We start from the raw sequence: 19,324 nt of genomic DNA on the forward strand, positions 1-19,324 counted from the left end.
TCCCTCCCCTCCCTTCCGCCCACCTCCTCGTCGTCCTTCTTCACCACCGCCGCCGCGATCTCGGGCACGGTGAGGAACAGCAGGAATGAGAAGAGGAAGGTGCAGAAGGACACGGCCAGTGAGCCCAGTGACACGGCGCTAAGCTGCTGGGTGCCCAGGTGGCCCACCAGGCCTGGCGGTGGTGGGGTTGGGGAGGTGGGGTTGGGAAGGTGGGGTTGGGAAGGTGGGGTTGCAAAGATGGTTGGGAAAGCGGTGCAGGTGGGGTTGCAAAGATGGTTGGAAATGCGGTAATGCCCGGACCCCCTGGAAAGGCCCATTGTCAGAAAGCCCAGGATGGGGAGGTGGGGTCATGGGGTGAATGGGGGTGGGGAAGTGAGGTGAGGTGGGAGGTTGCAAGTGTGAAGGAGGGCCTAGCAGGTTATCGCGCCAGGTACGCCACGGCGGGTGGATTGTGTGGTGACGGTGTGGTGGGCGGTGGGTGCATCAGGCGTGCCACACACACTGTCAGGCCAAGACAGTGCCCCGATTCGGTGTGAACATGGCAGAGGACCTCGCGAGGGGGCACGATGGGAGGGCTGGTGGAAGGGGCGACGACGCTGCCCCGACTAGATGTGAAGAGCTCCGGTTCCGACACGCGGCGTGCCGTGTCCGCGGCTTCCCGGCTCCCTTGCCCGCACGCCAGCCATCCGTAAGAAAGCATTTCCAAGCCAGTTGTTCTCAATGCGAAGACCCCATGCGCGAGACTGGAGCCTTTGCCTCGAGGCGCAGGTCCCCGACTGCACGTGCCCGACGTCAGCGCACTCCTCCACCTCCGCCTCCACACCCCTCGGCTCTACGCGACCCCTCCCTCCCCTGGCACTTCTCTGGAGTCCCCGCAGCATTACCACATCGACCACAGCTCTTTCTAGCAGGAGGCCTGGCAAAGTATCTCATTAGCATTTCCGGGTGCGCCCCCGCCCCGCATGTGCCCATTCCAACACCTGTAGCCCTGCCCGAGCACAAACCCTAGGCCAGCTGCAACACCCCTTCTTTAAAACCCCTGCCCCCCCGCCCCTCTGCAAATCGCATGCGGCCGCTCACCCGCATTCAGCGCGTTCATCACTGGCTCCAAAAGCATCGCCACCAGCGCGGGAAGCGCCACCGCCCAAATCTCCTTGTCGTGCTTGTCGCTAAGGACTGCTTGCAGCCTCTGACCTAGCGATGGCGCGGACCGGTCAGCAGGCTGCCCGAACGCCACGCCTGCCGTCACCGCCACCGCTGAGATCGACACAGCTGGCTTGCGACTGCGGAGGCTCGCGCGTGCTGGAGTAATGGGATGCCAGAGTGGCATGCATCGTCGGGCCGGTGAGTGAACGCATGGCGCTGCTTGTGCAGATACTACGTGTGGTAGCCTAGATGTGGGACACAGCGCCGGCCTCAGCGAAGGGAGGCGCGACGTCATTGGGTGCGTTTGGTTTGTCAAGCGTGTGTATGCTAGGCCGACGCCAAGTCAATAGGCCAAACGCCAGCAACTTGTGTGGCTATTAACGAAACCGTAAAGGGGCTGGCAGTTTTGCAGCCAAAATTGGTTTGGGTCAGCGGCTACTTGTGGTTTCCGTAGGTAAAGGTAGGTGCGACCTTGGTAGATATACGTATAAAACCAATATCTTAACAATGCAAAGGCGGGGCTGTTTGCGTCGATTATGGCACCGCCCGGCTGCCGGCGTGACGTGACGATGAGTGGCTCCCGACCTCCGGTTTTCGCGCGACCCTCGTGCCAACATTCCAAATCCCCCAAGCATGCAAGCTCAGGTTGAATTCACATTCCTTTCTTACACCTTGAAACCCCCCAAAAATTGGCTCTTCAAGCTGGCAAATTGTCCTCTCATACACGCACACCATCGCTTCGCACGCGCCGAGACCGATGTACCGATGACCAAAACTGCCGGTCTGCTACATCCTGCCCACAAGCCCTGCGTTCTGCCCACAACATCCCACTTCGTCACATGCACGCTTTCTTCACCTACGCCGATTCGCTCTTCCGCTCCCCTGCCCCTCACAGCCCTGCCAGCCACTTCTCCAGCTCCTGCGCCGCCTGCTCCCACCGTGTGTCCTGTGCGCGAGTCGGAGGAGGTTGCGTATCGGAATGACCATGTGAGCACCAGCACAGGAATGCCAGCTTAAATGCGTCATTGTGTGGACCTTGCTGCATGGACCAGGGATGCGTACATCATACATGGACTTCCGCCCCCTGCTTCTTGTGCCTTTGCCATTTACAAGCAGGGCAAGATGCCAAAGGCCAGGCTGCCAGCACCATGGCTGTGGCGATCTCGGCCGCCCACACCCCTCCTGCCCCCCCTCCCGCCCCCTGCCTGCCTACGCCGCGCCACCGCCTCTCACCAGCATACAGTCGTGTGCCACCGCCGGCAGCAGCACCGGCTGCGTGCCATAGTGGCGAGCCAACTCCTGCAGGGCGAGTGTGTGAGGGCGTGTGTGAGGGGTGTGTGAGGGGTGTATGAGCGTGCGTCTTGTGTGAGGAAGGGTGTTTGTGTGCAGTGCTTCCGTGTATGGTCGAACTTGTGCTCGTTATCTCAACACGGCATTTGGTGTTGCAAAGGGTTCCTCGCCCTCCCCACGCTCTCCTCGCTCTTTTGCGTTGGGTTCGGTTTAGTTTGGGCTGGTCCCAGTTGCAGAACTCCTCTAAACGCCTCCCCGCTACCCACCCGCCGCCCGCCCCCTGCTCCTCTCCCTCACCTCCACGGCCTGTGTGTCCACCACCTTGTCCTCCACGCCGCCCAGCACGAAGGCCGGCGGCGCCGTGGCGGGCGGGGCGGGCAGCGGCACCTGCGCGTTCATGTCCCTGAGAGGGGAGGAGGAGGAGGAGGAGGAGGAGGGGAGAGAGGAGGAGGAGGAGGAGGAGGGGAGAGAGGAGGAGGACGAGGAGGGAGGAGGAGGAGGAGGAGGAGGGAGGAGGACGGAGGAGGAGGAGGAGGAGGGAGGAGGACGAGGGAGGAGGAGGGAGAGGGGAAAGGGGAGGAGGGAGGAGGACGAGGAGAGAGAGGTGGAGGGAGGAGGAGGGAGGAAGAGGAGAGAGGAGGGAGGAGGAGGGAGAGGGCAGAGGGGGGCGACCGTGGGTGGGTGGGTAAGAAGGGTAAGAGGGAAGGCGGAGCAGAAGCGTCGGGGAGGGGGATGGGTTGAAAGAAAAGGATGTCCACATGTGTTCTGGTTAGCAGGTGACCCAGAAAACCAGAAAGGACCCACAGCCCCAGCACGCACTTGAGGTCGATCAGGCGGGTGGGCGAGGCAGCGGCCAACAGCTTCTGATACCTGCATGTTGAATTGCACATTGTATGCTTTACTGCGGTACGTGAAAGGTTTGAACCTGCTATACACATTCCCCTGTCGCTGGCGCGGGCACAAACCACGAATCCTCGTGCGTGCCGTATGCCATTCCGCGCCCCGTCCCTCCCGCTCTCGCCCTCTGCATCCGTTCTCTCGCCCTCTCGCTCTCGCCCTCCCTTCCTCGCTCCGCCACTCTCGCTCCCTCTCACTTCTCCAGCTTGTCTGCGGGGATGTCGGCAGAGAAGAACAGCTCGCGGCAGGCGGTGAGGCTGGTGGCGAAGGAGCGAGCCACGAAGCCCCTGCGAAGGAGCATTCGAGCAATGCGAGGAAATGTGGGCGGGCGAAAGTGGGCGATCGAGTACGGCAGAAGCGGCAACTCTTATGTGTGCGGTGTGCGCTGTGCAGCGTGCGGTGGAACCCCGCGAGCAAGCACACTCGTGGAGCACCTTGACACACTGCGCGCCGACCAGGCACCTGGCCAATCGCTGCACACCCATGTTTACGCAGTGGAGCTACACACCGCATTGCACCTACCGCATCGCACCACACCCCACCCACCCACCCCACCCCACTCAAGCCACCCACCAGGTGAGCTTCAACGACAGGATGGGGTCACGGAACAGGAAGCGAGTGACCATCTGTTTGTTGCCGGACTGCGGCACGGAGCATAGGAAACCGGCGCCGGACAGCGGCGCGAAGGAGCCGGGGGCGGTGGAGGCGGCGGTGCCGGGCTTGGCGGACCCCAGCACGTACCTGCACGCCGTACATACCGTACACGGGCATGTGTATGTTTTCCTGTTTGCGCGCAACGAACCCCCTCCCTGGACCTCCTGGCTGCGGCAGCCCTTACTCCTCCCTCCGGTCTTGTTTGATCTGGTATCTACTTCTCCCTCCTCCCGCCGCACTCCATCGTCCCTCCTCACGCCACGCCTACTACTCACTTCTGCACGATCAGTCCGCCAAAGGAGTGGCCCAGCATCACCGGTGCCGCGCCGCCGCCACTGCTGGCGGCCACGGCCGGGACCAGGCTGGCCAGGTCGGCTGCGTGCACGTCCAGCGTGCCTGTGCACGTTTGTGTATGTGTTGAAGAGTACAAGGGTGTGTGTATGTGTGTGAATCAGGATTTTCACACACAAGGGGCGGGAGAAGACACCATGCGCACGAATGCGCACGCCTGCACGTGCGTGTGTGTGGTTGTGTGCATGTGCCAGACCAGGGAGGGCGCGTGATAGAATGTGTGACTGTGTTGAGGAGGGGGGAAGATGGGGTTGATGGGCTTGGGCCGTTGGGGTATAAGGCTGAACTAAGGGGCTAGCTAAGCACCAAGCCATCAATATGCGTGCGTGCCCACGCCTGCTTGCCCTGGGGCGCCCGTTCCGGAGGAAAACACCACAGTGGATTGCAAATAATAACCCGCAAGGAGTTTCGTTTCGGGTATGCAGCCCTGCTTCCCCTGTCGCCCCCAGCTCCCCACCTGCCACACTGACTCCGGCTGGGGCGGGGTCGCTCCCTCCCTGCGCCCGCAGGCTGACAGCATACGTGTCGTAGCCGCGAGCCGCAAAGTAGGGCATGAAGTTCTCCTGAACGCGGAGTGGGGATGTGCAACAGTGATTTGAGTGTCAGCTCATGCACTCAGGTGCCTATGCCGGCCACTCCTGCGCCCTCTCCTTCACAGTCTTCATCCATACCGTCGTTGCGGCATTCTCCTAGGCGAGGCAAATAGCAATTCTCTGAGTAATACACAGCACCAACTTCTAGAGTAAGAGCCCTCCCACGAGTCACCTGCCAGCACCAGGCGGCATGGTAGCTGCCATGAACAAACAGCAGGGGCGGGCGTCCGCTGCCTGCCTGCGAAGTCGAAGGATCATAATTGAGGACGGGGACCCAATGTTGCACGTCCACACGTGCGAGCACTGGGGAAGTACAGGTCCGTCCACATAGGGAGGGCCCTCCTCAGCAGTCCAAGTAAGGCAGTGTTTTGCGTGTCAACCCACCGCTGCCTTCTGCACAAGCAGCTCAAGCTTCTTTCCATCCGGCAACGTATGGAAGGTCCTCGTGGCCGCAGAGGACCCCGCAGCGACGGATGCGCGAACATTGATTCGCGTTGCGCGCGGTGGCCTGGCGCCCGGCTTCGCAGATGAAAACGGCCGGCTGTGCAGTGCTTGCATTGTGCTACTGATTGTGCTGATAAAGGAGCGATTGATGACTTTTGCTTGCAGACTGCGTCGCGTCAACCTTCCCCTGGGGTAATCCCTTAAACGTTCATGTCCTCTTTATGACTTGAGAGTCCTTGCAAAGGAAACAGTGCCAAAATTTCTGGCAATGACAAGCTGTCGGATTCAACCAAGTTTGGCTTGTCTTCGCTCATTCCCTTTCAATCCACTGTGCTCCTGACTACTGGTTGCTGTCAAAAACGACTGCAAGTTAATGCACAAAGTAATTTGCATAGAAACAGCGAGCTCCTCACAACCATTCGACGAAAGGCTCCCGTCCAGCAGACATAGGATGGCTGACAAAAAGCGAGCTGAGCTCGCTGCGCTAGTCGAGGATGCGTGCGAGGGCCTAGCTGAATGCGGCTTCCTAGGTATTATGGAGACGCCTGTCATGCGCGTCTTCTCCGACCTGCACAAGCTCAACGACACGACGAACCTGTCTAAATTCCTCGCGGCCTTCGAGGATGCAGCCACGCGCACTATCAGCGCCAAGAAGCCCGCCAGCTTCCCTGAGCTCATGGGTGCGTTTCCCGCGCAGTCCCGGGCTCTCCAGGGGCTCTTTTCTGCGCCCGCTCCCGCGCCCCAAACCACAGCCCATACAATCGCTCAGCCCTTGCCAGTGCCTCATCTCATCTGCCCAATCCTGCCTTGCCTTCACATTGCATTCCCCCTGACAGTGCTGAGCCAGCTGCTCCAGGACGTGGAGGGCCCCGCGGCGCCGCCCGAGGGCGACGACAGCCCCGTGGCCGCCGAGTTCAAGTGAGGCTGCAGGAGGGGGACAGAAGACGGGAAGAGGCGTGGACTGTGTGACGTGTTCAGACTTTAGGAGGGCATGGAGAGCAGCCGGTGCGGGCAGGAAGGCTGTGCAGGGTCACACACGGCGTCTTGCGGGCCTCATGACGACATCACATACCTTATGTAGGCCTTGCCGTCGCCCGTCACTTGCCCCACCCAACCCCTCACTCGCGCCCTCCCCCCACCTCTCCACCAGGTCGCTGTCCTCCAACCTCCGCCTGGCGCTGCTGGTGGCGCTGCAGGGCTTTGCGCGGCCCGGCAGCGACGAGGCCAAACAGGTGCGGGCGGGGCCAAGCAGGTGGGGGCGGGGCCAAGCAGGTGGGGGCCAAGCAGGTGGGGGCGGGGCCAAGCAGGTGGGGGCCAAGCAGGTGCGGGCGGGGCCAAGCAGGTGCGGGCCAAGCAGGTGCGGGCGGGGCCACTGGGGCCGCCGGGGCCACTGGGGAGCCCTGTGAAGCCCTGTGAAGCGAGCTGGCGGGGCGAGGGCTGCGGAGAGCACGGTGTGTGCGGCTTCAAAGGACAGGAAGGCTCTCCGCAAGTGGTGACTGATGCAGGCACACGAACACGGGGCACACGTTCCCCAAGCCCCCGACCTACCGAGCCGTGGACCAGGAAGCTCCAGCACTGGCGGTGGCATGGGGCCCCCGGGCGGGCGTCTTTCGGTGGTTGGACGGACTGAAGAGGCAGTACGCTGCGGCTAACCTTTCCTCCCCTTCCCTTCCCCTTCCTCTTCCCCTCCTCCGACGGGGCCAGGGTGTGGCCATGGCTGGCGGCATGCTGCAGATGCTGCACGACAAGGTGGCGGCCGACCCACTGGCCACCCTGGCGGTGGAGCACGCACTGCTCAGGTGAGGGGGTTACATTCATGATTATTAAGAAGTGGGGGAGGATTGCAAATACCAGCCCAAACTGGGGAGTCGGGGTCGGGGTCGGGGGTCGCGGGGAGGAGTGCGGATCGTGGGCGGGGCGGGAGTGCTGTCACCATTACCCGTAAGAAACCAGAGCCACTGGGTTGGGTGGGGACACACGCGCGCCCACATGTACATACACTCACAAACACACACGCACACATGTACACACCTCTCCGTTGTGCCGCTGACACACGCCCACACGCTCCTGCCCTCACCCACACACGCCCGCAGGCTGCTGGCCCGCAGCAAGGACCTTGTGGTGCTGCTGCGCGACCGCACCTGGGCCCTGGCGGCGCTCAACAAGCAGGTGGGAATGGGGGCGAGGCAAAGGTGGCGGGGCGTGTGTGTGTGCATATGTGTGTTAGGAACACGCAAGGGAATAGGGTCGACACTGTGCATGCGAAAGCGCAAGCAAAAAAGTGTGTATATGTGGGCGGGAACCGTACGTGTGTTGGGTGGCATGGTGGGGAAACGAACGGGCAGCTCGGCGGGACACGGTTGGGGCTTGGTTAGGGGCCCGAAAACGTTGTGGAGGTGGTTCCTCAGCGGACTGTCCCTTTACGCACATGCGCACACATGCAGGTCGAGGCGCTCAAAGACCACAAGCCCGAGAGCCTGGAGGAGGGTGTCGCGGAGGAGGGTGGCGCGGACGGCGAGGAGGAGGACGCGGAGGAGGAGGAGGTGGATGGGGAAGAGGAGGAGGTGGAGGTGGAGGAGGAGGAGGGCGACGAGGACGGGGAGGAGGACGAGGAGTGAGGCGGACACGGGCGGGCGGGGGGCTCTGCGCCCGAGCCCAGTGTATACGGTAGGCCCGCATTGCCAAGGACTCGGCGTCCAACCCAGGAATGCAGTGCGGGGGGCGGGGCGGCAGGGGCGTGCAGCCCCTACAGCTACCCGGGTTGATCAGGACACACGTATGGGGTGTCAGTGTGTTACTTTCACAGCAAGAGTGAGGTGATTGGGTGGTTGGCCCGTCTGCTGGCTGCCATTACTGGTATATCCAAAATGACTGGTCGTGTGCATGGGCTGCCATCGCAGCAACAGAAAAATCATGTGTGGGGGCGTTGGTGGTGATGCTTTTGTGAAAGCGACATGACAAGGAGGGACAGTGCTTTGTGCGGCGCGCGCTGCCATCGCAGCAAGGAAGGGAGTCAAGGCACGCGCATGGCCATGCCGCGCGGGCTGTGGGCTATTGACTGTTGGTGACGCTGGTGGGGTCGCTGGTGCCGCTGTGAGATTCCGTGCTCAGGATGCATTGGTTACAAGAGGTGAAGAGGGACTTGCTGACGCGAGTCGCCAGCGACATCTGCCCTGAGGACCTCAAGGGCGTGCCACCTGCAATGCCGACGACCTACTCAGTCCTGACCGCACGCACGCCCTGACCACCTGGTGTGGAGGGTTTGGATGCACGCCAGGGCCAGCACAAGTGCAACATACCGTACATGCTGGCCGATGCATGCGCGTTGGAAAGGAGGCTTAATTGTACGTTGACAGGGAGGGCCGGCACGGTGCGTGAATCCTGAGCAGCGGCCCCCCAGCCTGCAGGCCAGTGTGTGCCGCATGTTCCCACGGCATGTGCTCGCTTGCTTTCTCGGTTCCGCAGTGTTATCGCTTATAAAAGCATCGTCAATGATACGGTATGTTCGCATGATATCAGGGACCCAGGCAGCAATCCGGTGATGCAACTGGCGGGGCGGCCCCGCACGCCTAGCCAAGGCTCCCAGCCGGACACTCTGCGTCTCTGCCGCAGTCATTCCGTCATCAATGGAGCATTCCGAGACCGCGGCGGTGGCGGACGTGCGGCGGGGCACAAGGATCGGGGCGACACCACCAGAGTACCCCGGTTACAGAGCCGCGGGCCTAGTGCCCTCAGAGGCTGCCGCAGTTCCCTGAGCCCACCTGAGCAGCTGCGCTTGAGCCTTGTGGCCCTCAGGCTTACTGCCAAACACTCCTCCACCAATGCCCATCGGACGTGCCCACAGTTCCACACATGCAACACCTGTCAGCTGGATTGGTCAGGTAGCGCGCAACATGAAACCAATAAATTCCCATACATCGACACCATGGAATCCTTCCAGCCTCATGTTCAGGGGCGCTGCAAGCTTGTGTTGGGTTGTCAGCGCCCCGTGCTTGCCACGTCACGTCACGTGCACGCGCAGGTTGTGGCGGTTTCGATAATCCAGCCACGGGGCACAGACCCCTGCAACTCTTCCCACCCTCGCTGCGCCTTGCTTCGCTAACACGCCCCGCCTCCGAGTTATTAAGGGCATCTCGCGCTGCAAGTCCGAGTCAGTCAGATCCACCACTGTTGCGCGCACGCGTACACACACATAAACACACACATACACACACACACACACACACACACATGCACACATACACACGCGCGTACCTAAATATATCAGGAAAGTCACACGCGCTTAAGAGTGAGCGCGGTGGTGAAACGCGGGGTCTTCGAAAGCCATCTTGCAGGACCGTACGGCACGGCAGAAACTCCGCAACATGTCAAAGAATAGCGCACTGCACGCCCCGTGAGCACACATCGGAACGCAGGAACGGTTAACAAATGCATCTGCATTCTCAAAATTGGACAAGGCACGCCAAAGCCGAAGCCACACCCCACAGACCGCAGAACTAATGCCGAATCGCTGCGAACGTGGCTAACCATGTACCGTATACGAATTCGCTTTATTCACTTCCATGCACATCATTCACTCATCGACCACCACCCATAGATACCGTTTCAGCAGCGGGTCAGCGCGGAGTGATCATGCTTGCCCCGCCGCTGACCCCGCCGCCGCAGATGCCGCCGCCGCTGCCACGCCCAACGTCACCACCACTGGCCGAGAGAACACGTCCTGACCCTGCTGCTGCGCCGCCCCCTGCTGCCGGCCCTCTTTGCTCTCCAGCAGCTCAGAAGCCGTCGCCACCAGGCCGTCCCCATCCGAAACACTGGCACTCGCCGTCGCCACAGACGCTGCCAGGGGCGTGCTAGCGGCACCACCCACGGCACCACCCGCGGCACCACCCAGCGGTGAGGCCTGCTCGTCGTCCTCAGTCGGTGGCGCGGGCGGCAGCGGGCGATAGGCGCTCTTGGGCGAGGCGTAGTTGCGCGTCGCGCCGCCCAGGAATCGCATCAACGACATCACCTGCGCAATTGTGCGTCGTGTTGTGTTGTGAATATGAGTGTGGTTAAGAGGGAAAGAGGTCGAGCGCGCTATGTACGCGTGTGTTACAGCGCACAAATCCACGCGCGCACGTGTGTATGTGTGTATGTGTGCGTGTATGTGTGTATGTGTACTCAAGCATCTCTCCAAGCCCTCCCCAAGGCCCATGCTACGTCCTCGTCCATGCCCTCATCTAAACCCTTGCCCCTCCCCACGCTTCCCTGCCTGCCCCTCCTCCTTCCTCCTCACCTTGATGGCGAGCCAGATGCTAAGGGTGGTGACCTGGCCTCCAGAGCCCGCCGCCACGTACATGAGCATGCCGTACTGTACGACACTGCCCACGACCTGCAGGTGTCGTACAATCGCAGTACGGTTACCATACATGGGTTAAGGGCGCGAGCCACAGCGCATGCCGGGTTGGGTTTGGCTTGGGCAGGCGGGTAATTATTGGGCACGCACACACATACACACAACACACACGCACACACACACATAAGTAAATGCGAAAGGAAAGAACAGGCGTCATGTGTACCTGGACGGCTGCTGTGTAGTTGGACTGCTTGGCGGCGAGCAGGGACCCGTCCAGGATGCTGCCGGCGGCATCGATGGGGAAGAAGATGCAGATGAGGGGCAGCGACATCATCACCTGTGTGTGTAGGGGGGGGGGAGCAGGAGGGAGGGGCAAGCGAGTTCAAGGCATTGACTTGAGATGAAGAAGTCGAAGGGTGGAGGCGGGCAGGGCAGCCCCATGACTGCTGACCGATCAGACGAGGCTGATTATCTTATCCAACCCCTGTTTCCCAGGGGGCACATGCGTCTGTGTGTGCGTGTGTGTATGTCTTAAAGAGCACAAGTTTTTTTGTGTGAACGTCACGTGCATTCTCTCAATCGGACTTGCGATGGCAGGTTGATCATCGGCGCCACTGCTGCGTTTTCCCACAGACCATGATGCGAACTCCCCCCACCATACATACACACACCTACACCCACACAAACAACACCCACCCACACACACACACACACACCCACACACCCACACACACACACAACCCGTCAGGACTCACGTGCGCCACGACGGCCGGGTCGCTGGTGAAGAAGTCGATGAGGGGGCCGTGCGCCGCCCACACGCCCAACCCCACTGCCGCGCCCACGCCCACGCCCAGGGTCAGCAGGCGGCCCAGCAGCGCGCGAGCCGTGACGCGGTCCTGCGGGGCGCAGCCATTTATGCCGAAGCGGGCGGGTCAATTGGTCACGTGGGGTGGATTGCATGTGAGGTGAGATGCGGTGCGGCCATAGGTGCGGTCAGGAGGGATGGTGGTGCTCGTTGGGCGCGGATGTGCATCGCTGTGTTGACAGGACAGGGGGCGAGTATGTGACCGTACGGCGGACAGGCAGCGGGCGGGCGTGTGCGTGGGATGGGGCCTGGCTTCTGTCTTGCTGTGCCGTACCGCACAGGGCTCAAGGTTTGACTTGAACGCGCTTTGGGGTCTGCCGCCCCTCTTGCCGCCACACGTGAGCCGCTGTTAGACACAGCCGGCAGCTCGCACTAATGCCTGCGGCAAGTCACTATATTCTTCTTGCCCCGCCTGTCCCGTTCAACCTAGTCGCACTCCTGCTCCTCCCTCCCTCACCTCACGCCCCAGCGCCGCCGCACACAGTGACTGTGTTGCCACGTTGAAGCACTCGAACATGGGCATGGACAGCATCCACAGCTGCCGGATCACCTCGAACGAAGCCTGCAATGTGCGCGAATGAGACAAGTTGTAACAGGCATTGTGGCAATGAAATGAAAGCTGCGTCTATGCTGTTGTAGTGCAGGTCCTTAACTTGGACTGATGGCCTGACTGTGGGAGGACTTGCGTGGCAACGGTGGGGTGGTGAGGCGGCGACGGCGGCGACCCTCACACAAGCGCACCTGGAATGCTGCGCCCATGCGCACACACAGCGTGGAGGCGAACATGATCATGCCTGCAAGCCGGCGAGGCGGGGGCACACACACACATACACGCACATATAGCCACATGCGAGTCAACCGTTTTGCCTTTGCAACACGCGCATGCGAGCGAGGCGCGGCCAGTCCAACACTTCGCAGACTCCCCTGTCCGGAGCAGCCCAGAGAGCTCCCCTATTCGTCGCAGCCCAGGACGCAGCGCGGCCGCCGATCCCCGCATCTCGACTACACTTCCGGCGATCGATGGCCGAGTTGCCTCATCCGGTTCCACCTCCACCTCCTGAACCGTTGGACCCCTGGAAACTCTTCCGACTCACCGAATGCCACCATGTTCTTGAAGCTCAGCACCGCGCCGCGCTGCAGCAGCGGCGACACGTCGGCCCAGGCGGGCGGCCGCAGCAGGTGGCGGCGGCGTACGCGGCCGGAGCGGGCTGCGAAGGGTGTGTGCCAAGGGGTGCGGGGTGGCGGGCATGGCGGGAGCGGATATAAGAATCAGCAACATCGAGGCATAGCGACATGGCGCCGGGGCATCGCTTCGAAATCGCGAAGCACAATCGCAACCCCGCAACATGAAGCTGTCGGCAGGGGGGCAGCCGCAAGCATGTCAAGTGCTGACATCCTATTATTATTCTGACTCGCTCACCGATGAGCCCCATCATCACCGCGCAGCTGCACACAGAGGCCGCCAGCGAGGCCGCCGCTGCGCCCCACACGTCCAGGTGCAGCACTGGCGGGGCGGGAAGGGGCGGGAGGGAGGAGAAGGGAGGGAAGAGAAGAGGGCCGGGAGAGGGAGGCGAGGTAGCTCAGACCGTGACGGCGGTATGTGGTGACTATTGGCAACAGAGGGGAGGGGATTGCTCAGCCATAGCAGCCCTTCCCTCCTCCTCCCTTCTAACCGCAGCCGAAGCCGCAGGCCCCGCCCTAGCCCCACCCCCACGCTCTCCTCCTCGCTCTTCTGCATTGGGTTTGGTTTAGTTTGGGCTGGTATCTGCAACCTCCACGCCCCAGCCCCACGCCCCAGCCCCTCACCATTGAGGAACAACACGTGCAGTCCGAAGCTAACAGCCACGGAGGTGGCCACACCCAGCAGCGGCGTCCTGGTGTCCTTGAAGCCGCGGAACACGCCCGTGGCCACAAAGCCCAACAGCGCGGCCGGGATGCCCAGGGCACGGACCTGTGTGTGTATGTGTGTGTTATAAAGAGCACAAGGAAAACATTGCGCAAAGACAGTGTATGCGATGCAGCAAAGCATGTGTGTGTATGGGTGGGGTTGCAAGGATTGGTACAGAGAAGTGTAGCGAAGTAGACAGCAGGTGTGGTGTGCAGAGCTCGCCGTGGCGTCCCGTTTTGTGCTGGCTATACCTTATTCTAGAAGTAGTGCTCAATGAAAGGTTTGTAAGCGCGTGTGCGCATGATAAGCTGCTAAAACGTCGGTGTTCGTGGTTTGTCCGAAGAAAATGGGGTGAGGGAGAGGGAGGGAGAATCCAGGCATGACTAGGAGGCGGGAAGGAGGCAGGGGAGTGTTAAAGCGCTCTGCGGCGCTCCAGATAGACACTGACTAGTGTGCGATTGAGAGTGCCGGCGTGCTTCTCTCCACCGCCCTTCGCGTGCCCACCCGCCACGTTCACTCCCTTGCTCCTGCTCCCCAGTCCTCCCTCCTCTCCCCAGTCCTCCCTCCTCTCCCCAGTCCTCCCCCCTCTCCCCAGTCCCCCCTCCCTCTCCCCAGTCCCTCCTCCCTCTCCCTGGTCCTCCCTCTCCCGAACTCTCGCCTCCCATCCCCCCCAGCTCTGCCTCAAGTCCCCTCACGCACCTGCATGTACTGTGTGGCCAGCGCCGCCACCATGGGCTCGGGAGGGTTGAGCGCTGCAGCGTGAGAGGCAGTGGCAGTGTTGAGATATCGGTCAGAACTATCCATAAGGGAGAACGTAGGGGAGTTCCGAGAGTGTGTGTGCAATACACCATGCAAGGACTTAACCCGGAACCCATGCGAGGGTATAAGCCAGAGAGCTACCCGATATAGTTAAGTAGTGTGGTACTATGTAATGTGCGAAACAGTCTGACTGTCAGCCGCCCCTACTTCCGGCTAGCGATAGTCGTAATCACCATCCAACAGGTTATGAGCCCCGCGTAGTTGCGGCGGGTTGCGCTTTGTCGAGTAAAGACAAGATAACCAATAGGCTGTAGGCCATTGAGCGCAATGAGCGAGGAAAGCGGCTGCCCAGTAGGCGGCGCAGCAAATGCTCGCAAGATCCCTTGAGCTGCTCAACTAGGCTCGGGATAATGTAGGCAAAGTCAGCGTGACCGGCCGAGGAGGCCGGAATTTGCGGACGGCATCGCGTCTGGAGTTTGTCGGTCGCTCACTTTGGAGAATGACCGGTGATAAGCTGCTAAGGACTCGTTGAGAGTCGAGTGTGTACTCGCGGGATGGCGAGGAAGCAAGCCTTATCCTCAGCATGCGTGACCATTCCACTATGGAGAGTTGGTGGAGGTCCTAGCTAAGAGGGCGGCGTTGGCGCAGCAAAGAGAACGTCCAGTGCCACAGGTGCCAGGGCTGGGGACATTTCCAGAGGGAGTGCCCGGAGCAGGCCGCTGAGGGCGGCGGTGGCAACCAGGCGCGCGGTGCACGCGTAGGCCGGGACGGCAGTGACCGGCGCATGATGGCGGTGAACCAGGACCAGGGAAACGGCCGGGGGCGCGGCCGGGGGTCCGCGCCTAGTAGCGTTCGTAGGAGCAGAAGACATGCTGTGGAGCATAGACTTTGATGCTAGCTCCGATGTGATGTGAACGGCCACGTTGGGCTGTCGGTGCGAGTAAAGCATCGTGAGTATGTCGGTGCGAGTAAGGCATCGTGAGTACGATATGCGTGCGAGTATGACACGCGGTGTGAGTGAAGCACCAGTATGAGACGTGCAAGTGAAGCACGGGGTGTGAGTGAAGCACCTGAGATTGTGTGAGCAAATGCGAGTGAAGCTTTGCTACTGTTTGCACGAGTGAAGTGCACTGAGAGTGGTTTGCTATGTGGCGAGTGAAGTCACATGTGGCGAGTGAAGTCACGGACTGGCAAGGATCCACGACTGGCAAGTGAAGTCAGATGAACGAACATGGCAAGTGAAGCCAGCGGTTGAGAGTTGCTGTTATGCTCTTATCATATGATGTTAAAAGATCATCTTATGTGCATGGCTCTCTAGCACTTGAAGCTATGATGCCGGTAGTGCGGCATGATGCGGTGTGTGAAACCGCAGGTACGGTGAAGTGAAGCCGTAAGTACAGCGAATGCGGGAGCATTCGGACACGGGGGAGCCGTGCAGAAATGATTGAGTATGGATTTCCGGATGGAATTGATTGCGATAGAAGACCGTATTGATTTGTGCTGATTATGGACGATGCAGTGAGAAAGAGAAAGACGTGATCTTGAGGACACGAGAACATGGGACGATTGCAGTAGCACAGTGACTACAAGCGGCAAGCGTACGAGGTATGCAGGAATTGTTTGTAGCACGTGATTTGAGGTAGGAGGCTATTGCGATACGTAATTTGAGTATGGAGTTCTGCCCGCGGGGGAGTGTTGAGATATCGGTCAGAACTATCCATAAGGGAGAACGTAGGGGAGTTCCGAGAGTGTGTGTGCAATACACCATGCAAGGACTTAACCCGGAACCCATGCGAGGGTATAAGCCAGAGAGCTACCCGATATAGTTAAGTAGTGTGGTACTATGTAATGTGCGAAACAGTCTGACTGTCAGCCGCCCCTACTTCCGGCTAGCGATAGTCGTAATCACCATCCAACAGGCAGCGACGTGAGAGGCAGTGGCAGTTGCGTGAGTGGCAGTGGCAGTTGCGTGAGTGGCAGTGGCAGTTGCGTGAGTGGCGGTGGCAGTGGAGTGGCATGCAGTTGACAGAAGTTGCTGGCAGTAGCAGTGGCGTGGCGGGCAGTGGCGCAGAGTGGCGTGTCTGCCCCCACGCACCGCTGTACGCCCCCAGGTCCCAAACCCGACCCCACTACCTAGCCGCCCAGGTCCCCCCCTCTGCCTGCACTCCCCTGGGTTTTGTTGATTTTGGTTAGTTTGGGCTGGTATTTACAACACCCCCCCCCCCCGAGCACAGCTCCCACACCACACACCGCCGCCGCCTGCACGACAGCGCAGCCCCACCACAACCCCAACCTGGATGACCACATTTCAGTGCTGATCCGTCGCGTACACGCACACACGTACACGCACAGTGAAGCACACGCACACTAACGCACCGTTCACAATGGCCGGGGCGTTGGCGAACACGGCCGCACTGGTGGCGAGGCCGCACGCAAGCGCCACCCAGATGCTGCGGCATACCACCCGCGACACCTGCACGTGTGCGTGTGTGTGTGTGTGTGTGTGTGTGTGTGTGTGTGTGTGCGTGTGTATGTGTGTGTGTGTGTGCGTGTTTCCTGTCTTGTGATGCAACAACCCCCTCCCGTTGCCCCAGCCGCTGCCGCCGCCCTCCCAATCCTCTCCAGACGCCCTCCTCACCCGCCTCGGCCCCAACCCGTCATTAACCCTGCCGCCCACCTCCCACCTCCCACCGCCCACCTCGTCCTCGTCGCCCTTCCCCGCGGCCGCCGCGATGTCGGGCACGGTGAGGAAGATGAGGAAGGAGAAGAGGAAGGTGAAGGAGTTGAGGGCAGTGGTGGCTAGGGACACGGCGCTCAGCTGCAGCGTGCCCAGGTGCCCCACCATGCCTGCGCGCAATTGCAGAGCAGAGGGCACGGGTTTTAGGGGCGGGGGTGAGGGAGTGTGTATATGCATGTGGATGCGATATGTTATGCGGTCAGGGTTGGTGAGGCCAGCCCTGTGTGCTGTTGGGCGTGCCGAGGGCGAGGGAAGAGGGAGACGTTGCGCGGTGTAGAGGCTTCTGTGGGGCGGGTTTCACACACCTCGGACTGGTGCCACAGCAGCACCATCGCTACCACACACACGCACGTACACGTAACCGCCTACCCGGCGGTTCCCGCCCTCAAGTGTTGCGGCGCGGGGCCGGCTCCGGCACCAGCTCGACACGCGTGGCCCCACGCGTGACCCCCCCCCACACACACACACACGCACACGCACACGCACACACACACTGCCAGCCGAACCCCCTTTCCTCGGTGCCCCCTCCCCCTTCCCTGCCCTCAAACGCTCCCTCTTCCGGCCTTGCCTGCATTGAAGGCGCTAACCACCGGCTCCAGTGCCAAACCCGCAAATGCAGGCATCGCCACAGAGAATATTTCCTGGTCGTATGGGGAACTGAGCTTGTTTTTGAGCCACTCCAGCGGCCTTGGCCGCGCGCCCGGATGTTCTAGCTCTCCCGCTGCTGCGGATGCTGCCGCTGTCACCACGCTGGCGCGCTTCCATGCTGCCGGGTGCGAGGTTGCAGGTTGGGTGGTGCATGACGTCGACAGGTGGCAGCGCAGCCCTGGTCGTCGCCGGAGGCTGGCAACCGTCCCGGCGGGCGCGCAGCATTTCTGGGTTTCTAGGCTACAACTGTAGGATGTTGACGTCAACATTGAGGTGCTTCTCATTGTTGCATACGCCGGTGGCTCCTCCGAAAAAGCGCTGTCACGGCCAGGGCTCGATGAGTGGCGGAGGTCAGCGCGCCGTCCCCTGTTTCTGTCAGCACCGTCGCTCTATATGTTTCAACACGACGCCTCAATAGAGCTTGATAGAATGTCGTAAGCTTTGAAGCTTGCAGCGTGGAGGATTTTGGGGTCTTATGGAGCCCGAGACCGTGACTTTCGTCGCACTAAGGCTGTCGAAAGAGAGTGGATGTTGAATGAGACCAGACTCGAACTATATGTTAAGATACTTATATGGTTGGCTGACGTAATAAGCCAAGTTTCTGCGGTGAGTGAGATGTTCCGCCAGCGGAGCACAAGCCATGTGGAAGCCGTCATATTGGTGTGGTAAGTTGCTGGTGCGTCCACGCTTAAGGCTTGATTTCGCATTGCGAAGTTGTAGATCAATGGGGTCTTAACCAGGGGGCCGACTCCCCTACCTCGACAAAACGGCTAGCCGGGCATGGACCGGGAAAGGGCAACCGTCCACACAAGGCAGGCGGCTGGGGCCCCGTTTCGCCACACCACGTACAAGGAACGTGGAGCGCCAACCAACAAGGTTATGTCACGTTTCCAGTGCACCCGCACAGGGGTACTTCCGCCAGCTTGGTCGCCTCGATGGGGGCAAGCGACTACGCATCCCCAGACATCCCCCGGGCAACCCCAAAGCCTCGCCCGGATCGTGTCATCCTTGTGCCATCGCGTCATGTCATTAGTATTGATTGGAGGCAGCTTCGTCTTTCAAGGTAAGTTTGGAGGGCAGGTTGCGGCGGGACGACCGCAACCGGCCGGCGTGGTCTTCTTACGCCGGTTGGGTGCCATGGCCGAAGTTGTGCACGCGCGTGTGCCAGCAGACCCCCCATGTGTCTACGTGGGGCGACTGGATGAATGACCGGCGTGCATCCAAGTTTTTTGCTCATATTCTGTTCAAACAGAACTAAAAGGACCAGACCCGGTGGTCGATGTGAGATGGAAGGTGACACGCCTCGCAGCCAGGTCACGTGACACTGGGCTCGGTAGTTAGCAGGCGCATGTGTCAGCCGTGTAGCAACTGCGTGCAGCCCCTCGCGAGCAATGCCACGTACCGTATGTGTCATTTGATGGCCGGTGATCGTCCCTTTTAGCTGCTCCTGGTATCGGCATGTTTACATTCCCTCGGGTGTCCCCTACCCGGCCCCACTCCATCTGCTGTGGTGGTGTGCCCACTGCGACTTTTGCAATAACGCAAGCACGCCAGAGCGAGCCCGGTGAGGAGCAGGGAAGGACCCCCTGGCGAGGAGGGATGCCAGAGCCCCCCTGCGAGTGGTGAGGTGCCCCACTGGCAGGTGGAGCCGGCTGGCCGAGAGGATTGGTGGGTCGCCACATGTGTATGTTGAAATGCTGAAATGCGAATGCGA

At 60.9% G+C, this 19,324-nt stretch overlaps 4 protein-coding genes across 5 annotated transcripts; 1 reads left to right on the plus strand and 3 right to left on the minus strand.

The window, feature by feature from the left end:
• Nucleotides 1-602: 602 nt before the first annotated feature.
• On the minus strand, nucleotides 603-1,617 carry CHLRE_04g213152v5 (uncharacterized protein). Its single transcript, XM_043061628.1, has one exon. The coding sequence runs from the start codon at nucleotides 1,328-1,330 to the stop codon at nucleotides 1,031-1,033; it is 300 nt and encodes a 99-aa protein (XP_042925148.1). The 5' UTR covers nucleotides 1,331-1,617; the 3' UTR covers nucleotides 603-1,030.
• A 182-nt stretch (nucleotides 1,618-1,799) lies between these two features.
• CHLRE_04g213100v5 (uncharacterized protein) lies at nucleotides 1,800-5,608 on the minus strand. Its single transcript, XM_001698662.2, has 10 exons — nucleotides 5,316-5,608; nucleotides 5,104-5,169; nucleotides 4,796-4,901; nucleotides 4,263-4,383; nucleotides 3,907-4,074; nucleotides 3,531-3,620; nucleotides 3,256-3,306; nucleotides 2,734-2,839; nucleotides 2,380-2,445; nucleotides 1,800-2,092 (listed from the first exon to the last, which is right to left on the minus strand). The coding sequence occupies exons 1-10, from the start codon at nucleotides 5,487-5,489 to the stop codon at nucleotides 2,036-2,038; spliced, it is 1,005 nt and encodes a 334-aa protein (XP_001698714.1). The 5' UTR covers nucleotides 5,490-5,608; the 3' UTR covers nucleotides 1,800-2,035.
• Nucleotides 5,609-5,718: 110 nt separating this feature from the next.
• CHLRE_04g213050v5 (uncharacterized protein) lies at nucleotides 5,719-8,960 on the plus strand. The gene is made up of 6 exons (XM_043061626.1): nucleotides 5,719-6,055; nucleotides 6,212-6,293; nucleotides 6,526-6,607; nucleotides 7,080-7,174; nucleotides 7,469-7,544; nucleotides 7,820-8,960. The coding sequence occupies exons 1-6, from the start codon at nucleotides 5,827-5,829 to the stop codon at nucleotides 7,991-7,993; spliced, it is 738 nt and encodes a 245-aa protein (XP_042925149.1). The 5' UTR covers nucleotides 5,719-5,826; the 3' UTR covers nucleotides 7,994-8,960.
• A 109-nt stretch (nucleotides 8,961-9,069) lies between these two features.
• Nucleotides 9,070-18,168, minus strand: CHLRE_04g213000v5 (uncharacterized protein). 2 transcript variants are annotated; one of them, XM_043061623.1, is made up of 13 exons: nucleotides 17,531-18,168; nucleotides 16,924-17,072; nucleotides 16,602-16,698; nucleotides 14,166-14,218; nucleotides 13,385-13,529; nucleotides 12,999-13,082; nucleotides 12,673-12,786; nucleotides 12,320-12,372; nucleotides 12,036-12,140; nucleotides 11,469-11,609; nucleotides 10,937-11,050; nucleotides 10,654-10,749; nucleotides 9,070-10,386 (listed from the first exon to the last, which is right to left on the minus strand). In XM_043061623.1, exons 1-13 carry the CDS (start codon nucleotides 17,583-17,585, stop codon nucleotides 10,006-10,008), a joined length of 1,587 nt encoding a protein of 528 aa, XP_042925151.1. In that variant the 5' UTR covers nucleotides 17,586-18,168; the 3' UTR covers nucleotides 9,070-10,005. The 2 variants fall into 2 exon arrangements, with proteins under 2 accessions (XP_042925151.1, XP_042925150.1); XM_043061624.1 differs by lacking the exons at nucleotides 16,602-16,698; nucleotides 16,924-17,072; nucleotides 17,531-18,168 and adding an exon at nucleotides 14,308-14,368.
• Nucleotides 18,169-19,324: the final 1,156 nt, after the last annotated feature.

This window comes from Chlamydomonas reinhardtii, chromosome 4, assembly GCF_000002595.2.
Source record: "Chlamydomonas reinhardtii strain CC-503 cw92 mt+ chromosome 4, whole genome shotgun sequence".
Taxonomy (NCBI): Eukaryota; Viridiplantae; Chlorophyta; class Chlorophyceae; order Chlamydomonadales; family Chlamydomonadaceae; genus Chlamydomonas; species Chlamydomonas reinhardtii.

Excerpts from the sequence above, each read along its gene's own strand:
- CHLRE_04g213000v5 (XM_043061623.1), bottom strand. The coding sequence starts at position 17,585 with ATGCCTGCATTTGCGGGTTTGGCACTGGAGCCGGTGGTTAGCGCCTTC. Across the intron at positions 13,530-14,165 it reads TGGCCACACAGTACATGCAG|GTCCGTGCCCTGGGCATCCC; the intron begins GTGCGTGAGGGG and ends ATACACACACAG. Across the intron at positions 11,051-11,468 it reads ACCCGGCCGTCGTGGCGCAC|GTGATGATGTCGCTGCCCCT; the intron begins GTGAGTCCTGAC and ends CTACACACACAG.
- CHLRE_04g213050v5 (XM_043061626.1), top strand. The coding sequence starts at position 5,827 with ATGGCTGACAAAAAGCGAGCTGAGCTCGCTGCGCTAGTCGAGGATGCG. Across the intron at positions 6,608-7,079 it reads GCAGCGACGAGGCCAAACAG|GGTGTGGCCATGGCTGGCGG; the intron begins GTGCGGGCGGGG and ends CGACGGGGCCAG. Across the intron at positions 7,175-7,468 it reads GTGGAGCACGCACTGCTCAG|GCTGCTGGCCCGCAGCAAGG; the intron begins GTGAGGGGGTTA and ends ACACGCCCGCAG.
- CHLRE_04g213100v5 (XM_001698662.2), bottom strand. The coding sequence starts at position 5,489 with ATGCAAGCACTGCACAGCCGGCCGTTTTCATCTGCGAAGCCGGGCGCC. Across the intron at positions 4,902-5,103 it reads ATGCCGCCTGGTGCTGGCAG|GAGAACTTCATGCCCTACTT; the intron begins GTGACTCGTGGG and ends CTCCGCGTTCAG. Across the intron at positions 2,446-2,733 it reads TGGACACACAGGCCGTGGAG|GAGTTGGCTCGCCACTATGG; the intron begins GTGAGGGAGAGG and ends CTCGCCCTGCAG.
- CHLRE_04g213152v5 (XM_043061628.1), bottom strand. The coding sequence starts at position 1,330 with ATGCCACTCTGGCATCCCATTACTCCAGCACGCGCGAGCCTCCGCAGT.